The sequence below is a fragment of the Vombatus ursinus genome, unplaced genomic scaffold, assembly GCF_900497805.2.
Source record: "Vombatus ursinus unplaced genomic scaffold, bare-nosed wombat genome assembly UNPS02014779.1, whole genome shotgun sequence".
Taxonomy (NCBI): domain Eukaryota; kingdom Metazoa; phylum Chordata; class Mammalia; order Diprotodontia; family Vombatidae; genus Vombatus; species Vombatus ursinus.
This window is the reverse complement of record NW_020954557.1, coordinates 56,446,546-56,465,565: the sequence shown is the minus strand read 5'-3', so window position 1 is coordinate 56,465,565 and position 19,020 is coordinate 56,446,546. Positions and strand designations below refer to the sequence as shown.

Genomic DNA, 19,020 nt, shown 5'->3' with positions numbered 1-19,020 from the left:
AAAGGCACAATCTATGGTCAGGGAACCAAGTGAAGCCATCTGGGGTATAAAGAGTTCAAGCCCCTTACTTCATCAACACTGTACTCAAATGATAACTAATCTGTGAAGGACCACAGCTATTTTGTTTTTAAAAAAAAATTTCTCTGGAAATTACAAAAAAAATTTGAATTGCCTTCCTGAACTTTTTCAAATAAATCTCAAAAGTCATCATTTTTTCTTTTTGGTTTGGTGTTTTGCTTTTTTCTGATCTTATTCTTCATATAAACTTTCCTCTCAATAATGCTAGACAAATCTTTGGTAACCAGTTTCCCTGGTCAAGTTGAGAAATTCTATAAGTCTTTAAGGAAACTGAGCACAAGAAGTAGGACATGTTTATTGATGACTACATGATTACAAAATGAATCTGATGGGAAGTATATACAACATAGCAAAAACAAGGATAAAATTATATTTTGAAGGAGGAATGAATGACTTACAACCTTAAGATCTAGCATAGTGCTTTAAGCATAGTAGGTGCTTTATACATATGTGGAAATGGAAAGAATCAAAAAGAAAGGAAGGAAGACAAAGAGAGAGAGAGAGAGAGAAAGAAAAAAAGACTGGATGCTGAGTAATTATAATCACCAAGCTTGGCCCCAAAATGAGAAACCCATCACCCCCTTCTTTGCAGGTAGCAGACAATGGGTATGGAACACTGTAAAAGCTTTCAGACTCAGTGGGCATATTGGTTAGTTTTACTAACCTTTTTTTTTTTAAAACCTCTTTTTAATTCTTTGTTAGAAAGGATGACTCACTGGATAAGAGAAAAGAAAGAGATATACTGGGAAATGAAGGTCTTTAAAAACAGAAGATTTCAATAAATTATTTTTTAAATTGAATTAAATTTGTTGAATTAAACCAGACTATGAGGCAATTTGCTGTTATTGTTGACCAAGAAGACTTCTGTAGTTTATTAGGAATCCAGTTCCCATACATATTACTGAATTTTAGGGACATTAAAGTGTTGGCATACAAGGCTACATTTCTGCTAACCTTCCAAAAACTATTTGAGACAGATTTTTAATCAAGAACCCTCAAATAAATGTGGCAGACAGTGTAGATAATGCATAATTTCCGCCTTCAAGGAATTTTCATTCTAAAACCAAGTTAGTAACATTAAGACCATGTTATTGAAGTTTGTAGTGTCTGCTTCCAGCATGAGTTTCTGGTCTCTCTGTTTCTCTTATTCACTGTCTCTCTCATGCTATTCCAGCTGTGCCTGCACAGTCCTGCCCAAGTGAGCACTTCAAGTGAACAAACTTGACCTCCACATCTACAAACCTCTCTAGGGAGAAGCCATTCTGGTTGTTTCTTCTTGGCTGTTTTATGCTTAGCTTTTCACATAATCCAGGGCTTTGTTTATTGTTTATAAAATATTTTTATTTTTCCCAGTCCTGTATCTCTGTAATTTCCTTCCAACCTGGATTGAAAATGCAGAGGAAATTTCTCAGGAAATAACTCTCCAGTCTCAATAACTGCTGACATTTTTATTCAAAAGCAAAGCCTAGGTCCAGTATTTCTGATCTAATGGAAATGCTGCATTCCTGAGCCCTTCTCTCCTGCTCTCCTCCATCTCCTACCTCTCTGTTAATCAAAAAACAGAACTGAGACCAGAAGGGCCTCCTGACTATTCCCCTCAAACTCAAAGTACATTAAGATCCTTGTTTAATGTGTAGCAATTTTAAGAAATGGACAATGAAAATTATCATTTTCTCCCCCAATGGATTGTGTTTGTACTGTTCATTTAAGTATATAAAACTTTGCTTTGTAAAAAAAAAATCAGTTTCTGCTATATAAATTTTACAAGTGACAGAAAATGGACAATATACATGTTAATGTACAAATTGTTAATACCAAATGCAATATGGACTACCATTCCCTTAAATGGTCCTTGTAATGTCAGGATTTCAGTAATGCCCTTGCATCCCTACTCTTAAGTTATTTACTATTGATTAGGTTGAACAAAAGCATACCCTACATCCCCCCCACCTAGGGATTTTGCCCTGCAAGGGAGCCCTGCTCAAGCTGGATCCCAACTTCTAGTGCCCTTGCCCCCTTCCATTAGGATTCGTGGCATGAAAGGCAAAACTGCCAGAATGAGGTGGCTTTCCTTGCCCGGATGCTTAAGGGCCACTTGGGTCTCATGACCAGGCCTTGCTACTTCACCTATCTCCTCCCCTCCACTCCCCTCCTAAAACTACAAAAACTTTTTCATAGGTCTCTTTGGGAAATCCACTGGACATCCCCCAGGGTGATAGGTTTGCTATCCTGTAATCTCAATTAAAGATGCTTTATTCCTCAACTCATGGCTTTGATTTATTTCAGGGCTAGACACAAGCATAAGTCAGACTTAGCTTTCCAAAAACTAAGACAGAGGAAATACAATAAATGTAACTAGGGTTAACCCTATCAGATTATTTTGCCTTTAACTTTCTTGGTATATATGACCTCTTTTAACTGTAATTACAATATACCTGTGAGAAACTACCTGAATAGAGTTATGTAAACTGCAGAGAATAATTACGAACTTTGATTATGGAATTTGGACTGAGACTATCCAGTCGTTTAAATACTCTATTTCAAATTCTCTAGTGACTAGGGAAACTATATGTGAAAACTCACTTCACTTGTGTTGGACTAAATAACCTCTGACATCCCTTTCATCTCAGGAATGGAAAAAACCACTCAAGAATTTGAAGGTAAATCTTTGGAGTAGTCTTTAAAGATGACTTTAGAGAGCTGCCTAAGACACAGTACTCTATGCACTACACCTATACATGATCCATTTAAAGGAATGACAGTCCCCTCCCCAAACTCACTTAATCTCTCACAATCTTAGCTCTCTAAGATTATAAAGATTTAAGGCTCTATAAGACTAAAGATACTGCTGAGCAGTTACTAGCATGCAATGATAAAGGGGGGTAGGGAGGAAGAAAGAGGGAGAGGAAGGAAGGGGGGGAGAGAGAGAGAGAGAGAGAGAGAGAGAGAGAGAGAGAGAAGAGATCCCTACACAGAAATGAAATCACCTGTCTGGACTAAAAAAAATTCCAAGGTAATGCTTCTTTTTGAGCAAATGATGCATCTTATTCAGTGCTGGCTTCTGAATTTTCAAGCAAATTAAGAATTTAAAGAGGATGCTGGGGAAAGAGAATTCAATCAGAAACTGGCAGTTAATTAATATTCAACATTTGATTAATGTGTACTTTGTACCTGTTAATGATAAGGACCAGTGGGAAATACAATTGAGTAGAAGAAAACTGAGGTACCTTTAACTGAGCAGCTACCTATGTGATGCTACTGAGCATCACAAGCAGTATTGACATGATAAAATTGTTCCAGATCTAAAAACACTCATACAGTTTCTTCCAGCCCTCCCAACCAAAAAAGAGATGAGTTTTTGTTCTGCCTTTTTTAAACCACATTTCAGCACCCTTGAAATAAACTAAATTATTTCCCTTTTTCTTTAAATCTTATGGGGGAGGGGAAGTTATTTCTGCTAGTCTACATGGAACCGCAGATTAGCTATGACTGGGATCTGTAAAGTCAGTTTCTTTTACTGGAATTTTTCCTTGTATAGCATGTTAATACCAATCCAACAAGCATGTAGTAAGTAAGCACTTTGGATGTACAAGACTTTCTCTGATTTTAGAGATAGGGAATACAAACACCGAGGAAAAATACTCAGCACTCAAAGGCTTTGTATTCTACAAAAGTTACTTAGTGATTAAATAATTACTGCCTGAGCACTAAGGACAATAAAGATTTATTATGTGCCTCCAGGTAGCAGAGCCCAGTGCTAAACATAGCGAAGATACAAAGTGTTGATAACAGTGGGCCCACAAAGTTGACAATTACCAAGGCTCTACAACAGATTAGGTTTTATGAAAAAGCTCAGTTATCTTAAAGGCAACTGAGACCCTACAAAAGTTAACACCCCAAAAGCAGTGCTGATTTCTTAATTATGATGAGAAAGAGCAACATTCTTGTTCCTATGATTTTTTCACTTTAAAGACCAAAGTTTCAGACTTACTTTTTTGGGTCAGCAAAACCGATGGAATAGTTATGATCAAAATGACCGCAACTGCCCCCAACAACACTAAGAGACCCCATACTGTCTGCAAAAACAGGAAATGATGAGGAATATTAGAATGACATATTACTGATGGCTTTATATTGGTTTGTAAGTTGGTGCATGTGTTAACCTTGAGGGAGAAAGGGGTCAATAGGGAAGTTTGTGTTGAGGATCTCTGGAAGAGACCTCGGACTCCCAACATTTTACAGAAAATAAAACTGAGGCCCAGAGAGATCAAGGACACAAGTGTCAATGCTGGTAAGGAAAGTCAGATTTCTGAACTTCCTCAGTTCTGCTGGCTATCTTCTCTACACACTATTTGAATAAGAATCCAGTGGGACAGGCCTTTGTGAATGTCAGTGGCAGAGTTTGCATGTGATTATGACTTAGGAAGATGATTATTCACATCCTTGAAAGCACAAGAATTGTTTCTTCGGCGTGTGCTTGAATGAAAACAAAACTTTTAGCCCTAAATCTACGATTACCTATGACAAACTGTGTGCATTTTCTATCTTGCTAACATAATCCGATTCCCTGTGCCACCCCCCCAAAAAAAAAGTCCTCTGGGACTGAAACCAATTGTGCAGAAAAGCTCGGGCACCTTCCCTCAACTGACTAGGAGAGCTGCGAAAATTCATTTCAACCCGTGAGCAGTGTGCCGTGGCGCCCAATTTCACTGAAGGCATAGGACAGTGACCCCAAAAACCTAAGAGCCGAAGAAAGGCAAGATGTCATTACTTACTGACCTTCATTGTCGGAAACACCCCTCAAGCTGGTCTTCCCTGAGCCAAGGCAGAAAGCAAAAGTAAGAGGTGAGAAGCCGGAGCTCTGCTTTTCGCTTTCTCCGGGTGCGGTGTCACAGGTCGTTCCCAAGTTTCCAGCCCTGGGTTAAACATTAGTAAAGAGGGCTGAGACCCCGGCTAACACAGTCCCGGCACCCAGAGGCTACAAGGAGCCCGCAGCTAGGCGGCCGCTGGGACGGAGGAGGAGAAACTTGTGGGTCGCCCCCACCCCACCCTCATCTCTACACTCATTTCCCTCCCCGCCAACCTCACTCCACCCAGGGACAGACGGAGGGGCCCTGTTTGTGGGCACTGAGGCGAGCCCGGCTGCAGAGGCGCGGGCTACACCTTCCGCAGGCAGGGCTCCAGCTGTGTGCGCTTCTGGAGGGGGAGAAGCCGATACAGAGTAAGGGCCCTCCTGACCCGCCCCTCTCCCTGAGTGGAGGTGGTGCTTGGGCCTGGTAAGGTCATTTAGGGTCTGGGCTTAGTTTGAGCATTGCCCGGCAGCCTATGCCTGTTTGCGTGTGTGTGGATGGGAAAGAGATCTCTCTCTCCCTACCTGGGTAAAGCTATCTACACCTTTAGAAAAGGAGCATGGGGTCCGGGAGCCTGGGGCATTGGAGAGTTGGAGGAACTATATAAATTTAAAAATTCAGAGTCTAGCTTAAATGGGTTCACCCACCCTCATGGGTAGAATGCTATCCCTCCTCACCTAGGCTTCTGGGAATCCTTCTGTCCTTGGGGAGAGAGATCTGTGACCACCACCAACTGGAAGCTTTTTCTGACAATCTTCCCCCAGGTAATCCTCTAAATACAAGTTACCTCACCTTTCATGGGTATGCGCATTATCCCTACCGTGCCTTAGAGGCAGGGACTGTACTTAGGGAATACTTTGTATCTTAAGGGTCAACAAGGGAGACTTGCAAATAGTAGGTACTTAAAAGATGGTATGAAATGAGAGGAGGGCAAAAAGAGGTCGGTAAAGGTAGAGATCTGTAGTAGGAGAGGGAGAACTTCCAACTTCTTGGTAATAAAAATTATGAAAGGCTGCCAGAATTAGGGAATTAATAGAGAGGGCCATTTTCGGAGCCTGGAAGACCTGGATTCGAGTCCTGCCTCTTTAATATACCAGCTGTGTCCATCTGAAAGCCACATCTTACATACTGTCCCAGACAACTGCTGAAGAATTGAAAATGAACAGCAGAGGAGGGTGGGCAGTGGTAGAAATAGTTTCTTCGGAAAGAATTCCCTGCACCTGTACAATCAGAGGTCTGAACCCTTCCCACTCTGCCTGCCATCCCCACCCCTCAGCGCGCGCACACACACGTACACACACACACACACACGTACACACACACACACACACACGCTGAGCAAACCAAGATCTTTTATCTCACAAGACCTGAGTTCAGATGTAAACTGACATCACTTGATCTTAGGCATATAGGGTCACATGTCCATTTACATGGAAATTTAGTCGGCAAAAACGATGGAACAGTTGTGGGCAAAATGATAGCGACTGCCTCCAACAACACTGAAAGGCAATTTCCATGACTTATTTTGTATGGGTTGTTTGTGTATACTCATGTATAGAGGTAGTTAAGTGGCAAGGTGGAGAGAGCACTGGGCTGGGAACCATTAAGACTCATCTTCCCAAATTCAAATCCAGCCTCAGACACTTACTAGCTGTGTGACCCTGAGCAAGTCACTTAACCGTCTTTGCCTCAGTTCTTCATCTGTAAAATGAGTTGAAGAAGGAAATGGCAGGGGCAGCTAGGTGGCGCAGTGGAGAGCATCAGCCCAGGAGTCAGGAGGACCTGAGTTCAAATGTGACCTCAGACAACTTACTAGCTGTGTGACCTTGGGCAAGTCACTTAACCCCAATTTCAGGAGAAAAAAAAAAGGAAAGGAAATGGCAAACCAATTCAGTATCTTTACCCAAAGAAAGCCTCAAATGGGGTAACAGGGAGTCAGGTTGAAGTGACTCAATATGTGTGGATCCAATAAAACTTAAGCTCTTTGGGGGGGCAAGGATTATTTCACTTTTTTTCATTGTATTGCCACAGGAACTCACCTAATAGTAGTAATAAACCCTTAATAGATGTTTACTGATTGATATCTGAGAGCTAGTTTTGGAGTCAGGACCTGGGTTCAAAATCTTGCCTGTCACAATCTTTATGACACTAGGCAAATCATTTCACTTCTCTGGGTCTCAATTTACTTGTTATTTGAATTCTTTTAACTAGCTAATCACTAAGTGCTCTCTCATTTCTACTCTTATCTTGGTTTCAACTCATAGTTAACAATTTTTGATCCATACTTCCAATAGCAAAAGATCATCCCCCCACCAGAAATAAACAAAATAGTGCAAGTCAAGTAGTTGTCTTCCTGTGGGAAATAATTCGTTTGGACCCCTACCCTATTCCAATCAATATTAATCAATTTGATTCCGTAGAGGTAGTGATTATAAATTCTGTATATCAGAATCCAGAGCTGTGAACTGCAGATTGTAAGTTCACTTGCTTCATCATAAGAAGCTAACTAGGGGCCCTCCATCTTTGTTTTCCTTGCCATGATAACCAAGCCCAATGTGGCAAAGGTGACTCAATTACATAGAAAGTCCTCTCTCTTATCCACCATGAGCAAGTGACCATCTTATGACCACTTATGACCATGTTTCACCCAACCTGTGACACCTCACCCCCATATGTCTTTTTTGGCCCTCAAGAGCAAGGTGTATCAACCAATGAGATTCTGTATATCACCATGCCTATTTTGCATATTTGAGTCCTATAAAAACAAACCTCCTGGAAGAAGGGGGAATCTCAGATCAGAAGATCTGAGGTCCACTTCATTAGAGGAGACCACAGAACTTTTAATAAAGTGCCATTGGCTCAGAGCTCTGCCTCAGTGTTTTTTCTTGTAGGTTGAGCAATTATAATCCCCACATTCCCTCCATCATTCATTATGGTCATCCACGTATTAATCCTTATCCATCCATTTTTCTGTCTTATTTTTTTTGTGATCTTTTAGGTACTTACAGAGCTACTTTTAAAAAAAAATCCTTTCTTGTCCTTTGAATTCATTGACAACCTTACCTCGTTCTTAGCTTTGATGGTTCTAACACTATTCTCATGGAGAAGTGCCACTCTTATTTATTTGGCTTCTGCTTCCGTAAGTGTTATTAGAACACTGCAGTCTTTTTAAAAATATAATTTAAGTTGTAATAAGCAATGAATATGAAGAATTCACAGAAATATAGAACACTTGTCTAAGGTGGTGCAGGATAATGAAAGAAATGTTAAAATACATGAATGTGTGCATGGATCTACAGGATTTCATTTTCTGTGAGTATATGTGATTTCATTCGTGTGTATACACAAACACATACACAGCATGTACACATGTGTGTATAATTATACACATATATGCGTATACTGTGTGTATATGTATTTATATGATATATGTATATGTGTGGGTGTGTATATATATAGCAAGCATATAACAGGAATGCATATATGTGTGTGTGTGTATATATATATATATACATATACACATATACCTACATACACACATATAAATACAAACAAACATTTACACACAATGAATGAAACCATGATGGTCACTGAATTCAATCCCCTATTCTAAGAGTGAGGAAATTGAGGCCCAGAGAGATTTAAAGTGACTTGTCCAAGGTCTCAATGCTAGTAAATGCAGAGGCACGACTCAAACCCAGTTCTTGGTTCAAAGTCCAGCGCTCTAGTCAATAAATCAGGCTGCTTCTTGGCATAAAAGAAAACAACAATAACAAATAACATACTGACACATATGGGTCCAAAAAATGTAGCAATAAAATAATAAAAGAAGACAGTTCTTTAGATAGAATTGTTTGTTTTGTTAGAAAGAATCTCATTCTTAAGATCTTGAGACCTTTCCTCTAAGGGCAACCTTTGCCTTAGAATTTACTGTTGTGATCAAATAAAACTTACAGCAAATTTATTCTCACACTTAAATACTCTCTATTGTTATTGCCTGTAGAGAAAACTAGGTGGAACAAGAACTAGAAGGTTGGACTTGGAGGCAGGAGGACCTCAATTTGAATCCTGTCTCACTCTTACCAATTATGCGACTCTGGGCAAGTCATTTAACCAGTCTCAGCCTCAATTTCCTCATTTGTAAAAGGGAAATAATCACACCTACCTCCCAAGGTATTTGTGAGGAACATATGAAATAATGTATTGAAAATGCTTTGCATTAAAATGCTATAGTAATTCCAACTATTGCTACTGTATTGTAATTATGCAAGTCACAATTCAAATGACTATTAATTTGTGTTTGTCCAGTGAAAACAAACATTCTCTTCTCCTATCTCCATGCCCAGATCTGAGATGCCCTGAACTCTACCCGTGGGCATCATTGCACTTACCCATCCAGAGTTTCTGTGTTTCCAGGGCTGTGCATTGGGTGCTACTGTACACAGATTAAGGAAGTCAGAGCTCTGGATCTTTAGACTTTGCAGTACTTGAAAGGCATAATTTCCTATGAGGGGGTACTGCAGAATCACTATGTTGGAGGAGTAGAATACAAAACCATGGGTGGATCCCTAGGGAAAAATGAGAGAGAACAGAGAGAAGAGAAGTCTTGTGGATGGGTTAGGGTTGAAGATGAAAAGGAAAGGAAGGAGGAAAGAAGGATGTTGGGTGGAAAGATCCAAGTAACCTTCTGTCCCTTCTGTCCCAGGGACCCTGAAAGGACTAGAAACAGGAGTTCTTAACATTTTCTTGTGTCTTGGACCTCTTTGAAAGAAACCTGTGGAAATTCCTTCTCAGAATAATGTTTTAAAATGCATAGGATTACAAATAAAATGAATTCTATTGAAAGCTATCTATCTGTTTGTCTCTCTATCTACCTATATATTTAAAGTTTACAGACCCTATATTTGGACTGAGTTAAGGCAATTTTATCTTTAACTCAAGCCCAAGAAGAAAATCCCCTCTCCCATCATTGAATACTCTCTACTTGCTTACTACTGCCTGAAAATGTAAATTGTTGGCTGTAGTAACCCCTTAGTATCAGTCAGTTAGGATATAAATATAAGTCATGAAATAAAATTCCTATTGAATAAAAAGGAAAAATGTGGAAAGCAGGAGAACAATGATTACCTGAGTTAGTGTGAATTCAAGCAATAGGGATGGAAGGCATTGTAGAAATGCTATTGATAGGAGAAGAGAACTAAAAAGAAGACTGTGGAGATAATTTTAAAAAAAACTACCTAAAAACTTCACTTAAAAAAAAAATATTTCCTTGTGCTCCTGCAGAGACCAGTAGAAACTGTGCATGAAGGTACCGTGATGTCCTTCATGGCGTCATGGTTGAGCACTTTAATGGGAACTATGCAAATGCATTGCAGATTTCTTATTCTTTCCTTAGAATGATTTAAGAAGTCTTAGAATCATATAATATAGACTTGCAAGATAATGAGACATTATCTTATTTGAACAAACCCCAGTATTTGCCCATGAGGAAACTCAGAACTCTGGGTCAATCAGTCAACAAGAATATATTAAGTAAATGCTATTTACAAGCTTTGTGCTAAGCTCTGAAACAAAAGCGGAAAAAAAAACCAGAAACAGTTCTTGCCTTTAAGAGGCTTACATTCTATTCGGGGAGACACTATGCACAACAATCAGTACATAGAAGATACTCAGAGTAGATAGATGGGAACCTTAAAAAGGAAGTAACTAGCCGCAGAGAGACCCTGAAAAGACTGATCTGAGTCTTATAGGAATCCAGAGATTGAGGTGAAGACTGGGAGAAAAAGTGTTCCAGGCATGGGGGGTCAGCTAGTTCAAAGGCATGGAGATAGGAGATGTAGTAACTTAATTTGAGGAATAGCACATAGACCAGTATGGCTGGATAGTAGAGAGGGTGAAGGGAAACATTGGGTAACACTGGAAAGATAGGAGAGAGTCCAGTTTATGAAGCACTTTAAATGCCAAACAGAAGAGTTTGTATTTCATTCTACAGAAGGAGTTATTAACTTTTTTTCTGTGTTATAAACCCATTTGTCAATCTGTTAAAGGCTGTGGACTCCTCCCCTTTTAAAAATAATATTTTAAATGCATAAAATAAGCTACATAAGATTACAAAGGAAATCAATTTGTTTGAAATACGGTTGTCACAATATGTATTTTTTAAAAATTTGTGGACCCCTAGTTAGGAACTCTTGTAGAGATCGTAGGGAGCCATTGGGATTTGTTGAATAGACTAAGACACAAGGTCACACAAAGAGGCAGCTAGGTGATACAGTGGATAGAGTATTGGTCCAGGAGTGAGGAGGACCTGAGTTCAAATCCAGCCTCAGACACTTGACACTAGCTGTGTGACCCTGGGCAAATCACTTAACCCCATTGCCAAGCCAAAAAAAAAAAAAAAAAAAAAAAGTCACACAGCACATTCCTGCTGTAATTCTAATTCTATTTACTTTTCTAAGCAGTGTCCCATTTGTCAAGGGGTATTTTGCACAATAAAATTTAAGTTCAACAAAATAAACCAAGCAATTCCTTAAAATTCATTGCAATAGGGTCATCTAGGTGGTGCAGTGGATAGAGCTCAAGCCTTGGAGTCAGGAAGACCTGAGTTCAAATGTGATCTCAGACACATGACACTTACTAGCTGTGTGACCCTGGGCAAGTCGCTTGACCCCAATTGTCTCCCCCCCCCAAAAAAAGGCAAAAAAAATTCATTGTAATAAGCTCTAAGGTTCATATTGCTATACACCCCTACACAATGCTCCATGGGACTTGTTCTTTGGCTCTTAAATGCATGTACATTCTATAAACTCTAGAACAGAGTCTTTCTCTTTTAAACTCCCACAGTATCTAATATCAAGTTCCACAAGGTATCTGTGATCAATAAATGCTGTAGACCAACTGGTGAGCGCATGGATATTAACCATCAAGAAATCTGGGTCAGAGAACTTGGGTCTGAATCCCATCTCTTCCATTTATTGCCTGTATGACCTTGTGCAAGTGTTTGTGCCTCAGTTTCTTCATCTGCAAAATGAAAGAATTATATCAGATGACTTGAAGTTACTTCCAGCTGTAAACTATGTTCCTGTGCAGTTGGACTTCATTTATCTCTAAACTGGAATTTTCTCATCTTTAAAATGAGGAAACCACACTATCAGGAGTTTCAAAAGGTGGTACATATCTTGATTAGACTACTTGAAGGTCCTTAAGTGATTTTATTAGTCCCTTTTTCTCATTCTATAGATAATGGGAATAACAAATGTAGGTGAAGAAAACTAAGATTTAGATAGTTTTGTAAGAAAGAAATAGCACATATTTTCTTCATCTGACGAATGGGAGTATTATACCCTAATTCATAGGGTTGTTTTGAGGATCAAATTAGATAATATACATAATGTAATAAATATAATTATGAAACTTAAAGCAATATATAAAATCACCTATTATTATTCTATAAGCTTAAAAGATTCCCAATTGTGTTTGAGACCATGAAACTAAATTATCCCTAAGGTCACTTCTAGCTCCAATGTTCTGTACTTTCAAGATGGACCAATGGTCTGTTTCTTACAGATGATCTGCGGTGCTTTTTTTCCTCTTTGGTAAAATGCAATCATATCAGCTTCCAGCTAAACAAAGAAATGAATGAGTGGATGGATAAAAAAGCATTTCTTAAGTACTTATTATATGCAAAGCACTATGCTAAGTGCTAGGGATATAATAGAAAAGAGGATAGGCTCTGTTCTTAAGAAGTTCACATTCTGATGAGGGTTCACATTCTTTTGAGAGAGACAGCTCTTGTAGCAGGTTTCATCTATGAGATGGAAAGATCCTGTGGTCCTTAGAGTGTAGTAACAAAGCAGAAGGTAATAATGCATTTTCTTTTTCCGCTGATAAAATTATACTCATTTCTGACCTTGAGCCATTTGATGGTGCCAAGGTTTTTGATGTCAAGAACTTTCTTCTCTGGTTCTCTAATAGTTGTGGTTGCTGAGGAAGTAGGGACTTCAGCACCTGCAAAAGCAGTTGCCAGCTCTCATTTGCACAAGGTCTGTTTCTCAGGATTAAGGATTCAGGGACTCATCTAAAAGCAGGACCAATGCTCTGGGTGGCATTGGAATTCTTGGGCATTCCTGGGCATCCTTTTGGGGTTACCTGTCTGTGGCAGTTGGTCAGTGCTTGGTGGTGATGTAGGTGGACCCATCTCCACAGGGATTGTTTCCTTTTGGGGATGGCTGTGAAATGCAAAAATGCTTTTTAAGAACTAAGAGACTAATCCTCTCTACCTGTAGAGGGAGAATCTTTCTCTAAAACTGCTGATGTTCTCTGTCCACTTAAATGATACCTTTTGGGACCCTGATCCAGGGTGGATGAATAACAGAAGAAAAGCTGCCTCAAAAAAGAAAAAGAAAAGAGAAGAAAAAATTTACTGGTGGTGTCTCTCTTGTCCTTTCCATATTAGTTCCTCCCTTTGGAAGGGCTCCCAGGTGCCTAGTAACCCCATGCTGACACATGAATACCTATAGCTCCCAACTATTGTGTCCTATAAGACAGTATCCTAATACTTCCCAAGCTTTCCTGCCTTTTTTTTTACAATGAAATTTGCCCCAGTTTAGATCCATTTTTTCTCTGCTCTGTTAGATATTTAGGTTAGTTAATTTGTTAAATTTATTTCAATTTAAGTGTTAATGGTTGATACTGGTTTTGTATGTTACTCTGCTCCCATTACATTTTATCACTCATCTTGAGTCAACAATATCTTAAGCCAAAGAAGTGAGTAAGGATCACCTTGCCTCTTCCCCAGCTGATCTGTGGATAGCATTTGGGGAGAGGGAGGAGACTGTACATACAAAAGTGATGAGACAAGGCAGTTTGGAGAACTGCTATAGGCAATATAAAGGACTTAGAGATTGAGATGTGAGATAGGAAAAGGCAGGACAGACTGACCGAGTCAGTCAATAAACATTTGTTGTTTCATCATTTCAGTCGTGTCCAGATTTTTGTGACCCCACTTGGGGTTTTCTTAGCAAAGATATTGGAATAGTTTGCCATTTCCTTCTCTACCTCATTTTACAGATGAGGAACTGAGCAAAGAGGGTTAAGTGACATGCTCAGGGTCACACAGCCAATAAGTGTCTGAGGCCAGATTAGAACTCAGGAAGATGGATCTTCCTGACCACAGGGCCAACACACTATCTATTGTGCCACCTAGTTGCACCATGACTAAACACTAATTCAGCTAGTACTATGTGCTAGGCATTGTGCTATGTGCTACAATATGAAAAGAGGAAAAAGACAGTCCCTGTCCTCAGGGAGTTCCCAATCTATAGAGAATGGTAGTGGCAGACTCCATCTTATCAGGGCCTAATGCTGTATCCACGTCCCTTACTACATGAGCAATAAGATAGCTTAGGAAAGATCTAATTAGAAGTCCTTGACATTGACACAGCACCAATAGGAAAAATGTTGGCTCCCAAGTCTAGACCCCATACCTTCAATAAGAGTTGAGACCTCAGTCCAAAGTTTCTGAGTCATTATGTAAAGAGTAGCCTAGTGGAAACATGAATCCAGTATCACTTAGGAATGGTCTAAGTACTGACTACTGTCAGTCAGTAGACTGACAGCTACAATATCTAGCTGGTTGTAGATGAAGCAGCAAGTTTGCAGCTGCATGATAAATGTTTTATTATTTGTTCTTAAGGACTGAAACAGTATATGCAATATCCAAGATTACCTACTCATTCTTGTGGGAATGTGACTCCGTTATTCCAAGATCATTTTAGGCCTCAATGTCTGAGGCCACATTTGAACTCGTCTTCCTGACTCCAAGCCCAGTACTCTATCCACTGCACCACCCATCTGCCCTCAGCAACCATTTAGTATGTGTCTATTATGTGCCAGGTACAAAAATAAATGTGTAACAGTCCCTGTCAATCAAGAAATTTACATTCTATCAGAAGAGACATCAAGTGCATATATAGGAATATACAAGATAGATACAAAGTGATTTTGTGAGGAACACACCTGATGAGGGGAGGAGGAAAATCCTCATGTGGAATGTGGAGCTTCATTTGTTTTAAAAGATTCTTAAAGAGCGTACATTGTAGGCATGGGATAAACAGGACATTAGGAAGAGCAAAGAACCCAACTTGCCTGGACCTTATGGAATGCCAGGGGAGTAATGTGTATGGATGTAGAAGAGTAGGTTGGAACCATGTTGTAAAGGACCACACACACACACACACACACACACACACACACACACACACAGAGGAAGGAATTTATATTTACTCCTAGAAATTATAGAGAGTCACTCAAGTTTATTAAACAGAAGAGTGACATGACCAGACCTGTACTGTAGGAAATTCAACATGGCATCAAGGTGAAGGATGGATTGAAATGGAGAACACTTGGAGCAGAGAAGCCAATATGGAGTCTATTATAGTAGTCCAGGCAAGAGGTGATAAGGGCCTGAACTAGTGTGGTATGTCATATTGCTTACTAGAATGTAAGCCCCTTGAAATAAAAAATCCTTTTTTTATCCCACTTAGCAAATTAGGCACTTAGTAAATATTCTGTGAATAAATGAACTATTTTTTCTCCTCTTCCGTGAATCATCCTAATTGTTTTCCACGTGCCAATTTTGAACATATGAAGAAAAATCTTTTCATCAACTATACAGCTGGAAGAATACAGCCAAGCTTGTAACCAAATAATTCTGGACTTCAGACAGTCAAAATTTCTCTGGTTTTATAAGGGTATGTCTGTGGAAGGGTTGAATTACTAAATCCTATCAGTTTCTTGGGGGAAAAAACTCAAAGTAATATTGCACACTGTAGAGAAATGTAATCAGAAAGATACAAAGTTGAGTAAAGAGTTGAAAAATAATAACTTTAATAAATTTAAAAGAATTGGGATAATGGAGACCTGAGAAGGGAAGACTGAGGACTGATTTTAAAAATGTTTTTAGATTCCTATATGAAGGGTTCTAACATAGAATATTCAGCAGCCCCCTGATACTAGAAGGGAAAAAAAGCAAACAGAAAAAGCAATTGACACATAGGAGAGAGTTTCCTAAGTGAAAAAGAGTAGAGGTCAGTTTAAATTCTCTCCCCTCAATAAATTATAAAATTTTAAAATTATAAAATACTCTTTGGTATGGCATGCCTTTAGAGACCAAAGGTAGCAGGGGCTACCCAGTTCATGCCCCACCTTTTAAAATTAACTTTTAAATACTGGAATGGGAATTTATAAGCCTTCCTTTTCTGGAGGTCTTTAAAATAAGATAAATACTCCTCCTGGCTTAGGTGTGGCCCTGCCACAAGGAAAATAAAACCAGTTGACCTTTCAGACTCAGATAATTCTATTGTTATTATGAAGGATTGTGTTGTTTTCCCAAATGGACTACATTGTAAAGAAATTGCTGAAATTAGTTCTTGTTGTTTGTGTGTTCACTTAGTTTATTCAACACTTAATATTTAGACTATTCCTAGGAGGTGTGCACATAAATGTATTATAACTAACATGAGAAACAGTATAGTGGTTAGTGCAGTATAGTGGTTAGAGAGAAAACTTAAGAATGAGGAAGACCAGGGTTCATGTTCCAATTCAGATAAGTGCAGGTTACCTTACCCAGGTCAAACCACTTACTGTCTCAGTGCCCTAAGCAACCAAGGCTTTAAATTGCCAGACTTCATTTGTAGATGCCAAGTTTCCTCACCTAGTTCCCCTAGACCAGTGAAATCACAGGCTCAGAACAATAATTAATACCCCAAATAGTAGAGCAATGTACGATAAAATGGTTCTCTAGATATTTAATATATTCATTCTTGTCTCTCCCTTCTATATTAGGATCATCTCCTATCTCTATGCATTTGCATATATTGTTCTCCATGCTTGGAATGTATTCCACTGGAAACTTCAAGATTTACAAAGTCTTTTAGATATGTTAATTCCAGATTCTCACAAGCACTTCTTGAGTTAGGTATTACAGGTATTATCACTCCCATGTTAGGAGGGAAAACTATGGCTCACTAAAGGCTAAATGACTTGGCCATGATCCTAGCTAGCAAGGCTAGGATTTTATCTTAGGTCTTTATGAACTGCAGGTCCAACATCTCCTTCCACTATACTCCAGTGCCTCTCTTATTTGTTTCTAAATAAACATGTGTCGAATTGAATTCCTTTGCTTCCAAAATAGCGTCTAAGAATACTGGATTTGGAGTCAGGAAGACAAGTTTAAATCCTTCCTTAGATGCCAACTGTAGCCTTGGGTAAGGCCCTTGACCCATCTGTGTCTCAATTTTCTCATATGTAAAACGAGAGAGTTGAACTGAATGTCATCTCAGGTCGCTTGCAGTTCTAAATCCTATTTCTATCTAAGCTCCAGAGAATGTACACTGAGCAAAATCAATCAACTTCTAAGTAAAAATTATTTCTACTTGCATATATATGTCAATAAATATCAAGAAACAAAAATCTCTAAATAATACTTTTAATTAATAAGTGTAGTTTATTATTATATTATTATTATTATGTAGTTTATTACTGTACCATAAAAAGAGCACTGAATTTTGAGACAAATGATCTGGGTTTAAATCCTAGCTATAGTCCATACTTATTGTTTGCCTGCCATGGTAGACCTCCAGGCCTCCATTTCCTCATTTTTCTTATCTGTAAAATGAGAGAGTTGGAACTAGGTGACATCTAAGGCATGGTACACTAGTAAATGTATAACAACCAAACAACAAAGGATACACTTTTCTTTACTTATTTGAAAGTTAAAAGGATTTTATTCAGCACTCCAAGACAATAAATTGGGCGGGCCAGCCCAATTCAAACCATGTGCTACTTTTTATAGACAAGAGTAAACAATTTCCATGGAAGGGTAAAACAGTCCTAATTGGGGCATGCTTCAATGAGAAGGGAATAGGACCACATTAGCTCCTCTCATATTGCATCATTGTTACATTACATTATCTAGGGCCATCTCCAGTTGTCCTGATCTATATCTTGCCACTGGACTCAGATGGCTCCAAAGAAGAAAGTGAGGCTGGTGACTTTGCACAGGCCTCTGTCACTTAAATCCAATTTACCTGCAAGGCATGGCATCACATTCTTGATGTCATGGTAGTCTTTGAGAATGGAAGGATAAACAACAACATCATCCTCATCATCATCATCCTCATCATAGGGTAATTTAGGAGTCAACTTGAGAATCAATTCTTTGGACCAAGGGAGAAACTGTAAACATAAGTAGCACGCAATCCTGACGACGACACACAACAGAAACCCCCAAAACAGATACTTTAACCGTGAAAAATTTGGGAGCCAAGAGATTAAGCCATTCTCATTCTCATCCTTCTTCATGGAATGCATTTCCCATTTTACTTGCAACACAGGACTGGCGGCCTGACAATAAGTCTTAAGCTCAAAGAGGGTGAGAATTTGAAAGGTTGGTGATCTTTTCCTTATTAAAAGTGAATCAGTGAATAAGCCCATGTATCTAAGTTTGTCTAATTGATTGAAAAAGAATAATCACTGCACATGTATAACCTATATCAGATTGCTTACTATCTCAGGGAAGGGGGAGATAGAATTTGGAACTCAAAACTTAAAAAAAAAAAGGTTAAAAATTGTTTTTACATGTAACTGGGGGAAAAATAAAATATTGTTAAAAACAGAATAATAATTACACAAGTCCTAGATGCCTACTCCCACTTCCATCAGTATCATCCCTTTCCCCAAAGACAATACAGCCCATATCCAGCAGTTCCTCCAGTTAAAAGCACAGCTGACATGGTGAATTAGACACACATAATTGTTGGGCTGTCCTGTTCTTCTGAAAGCAGGGCATAAAAGGCAAACAACGAATACACACTAGATAGCCAGCAAGGGATTGGGTTTTAATTATCACAGTCAAATAAATAAGTAGCCAAAGACCACCGATTGCTGTTAGGGTTCCTTTTCAGCTTAACTGGGACCAGGGTCCATAAGGATTGTTTTCTCTCCTGCGCCAAGGTCAGTCATGGCAGGCATCACATGGGAATGATTTGTCCAGGTCATCCATTCAAAAACCCTGGTGGCGGTATGACTTGTC

At 39.0% G+C, this 19,020-nt stretch overlaps 1 protein-coding gene across 1 annotated transcript in view; it reads right to left on the bottom strand.

Moving 5' to 3' along the window:
- DPP4 (dipeptidyl peptidase 4) overlaps positions 1-5,243 on the bottom strand; it is a 107,584-nt gene extending 102,341 nt beyond the window's left edge. The window contains exons 1-2 of the mRNA XM_027865989.1: positions 4,858-5,243; positions 4,070-4,154 (exon numbers count right to left, since the gene is read on the bottom strand). Coding sequence (XP_027721790.1) covers positions 4,070-4,154; positions 4,858-4,863 — 91 coding nt within the window. The 5' untranslated portion in view covers positions 4,864-5,243. The remainder of the gene's footprint in view (positions 1-4,069; positions 4,155-4,857) is intronic.
- Between the last annotated feature and the right edge of the window lie 13,777 nt (positions 5,244-19,020).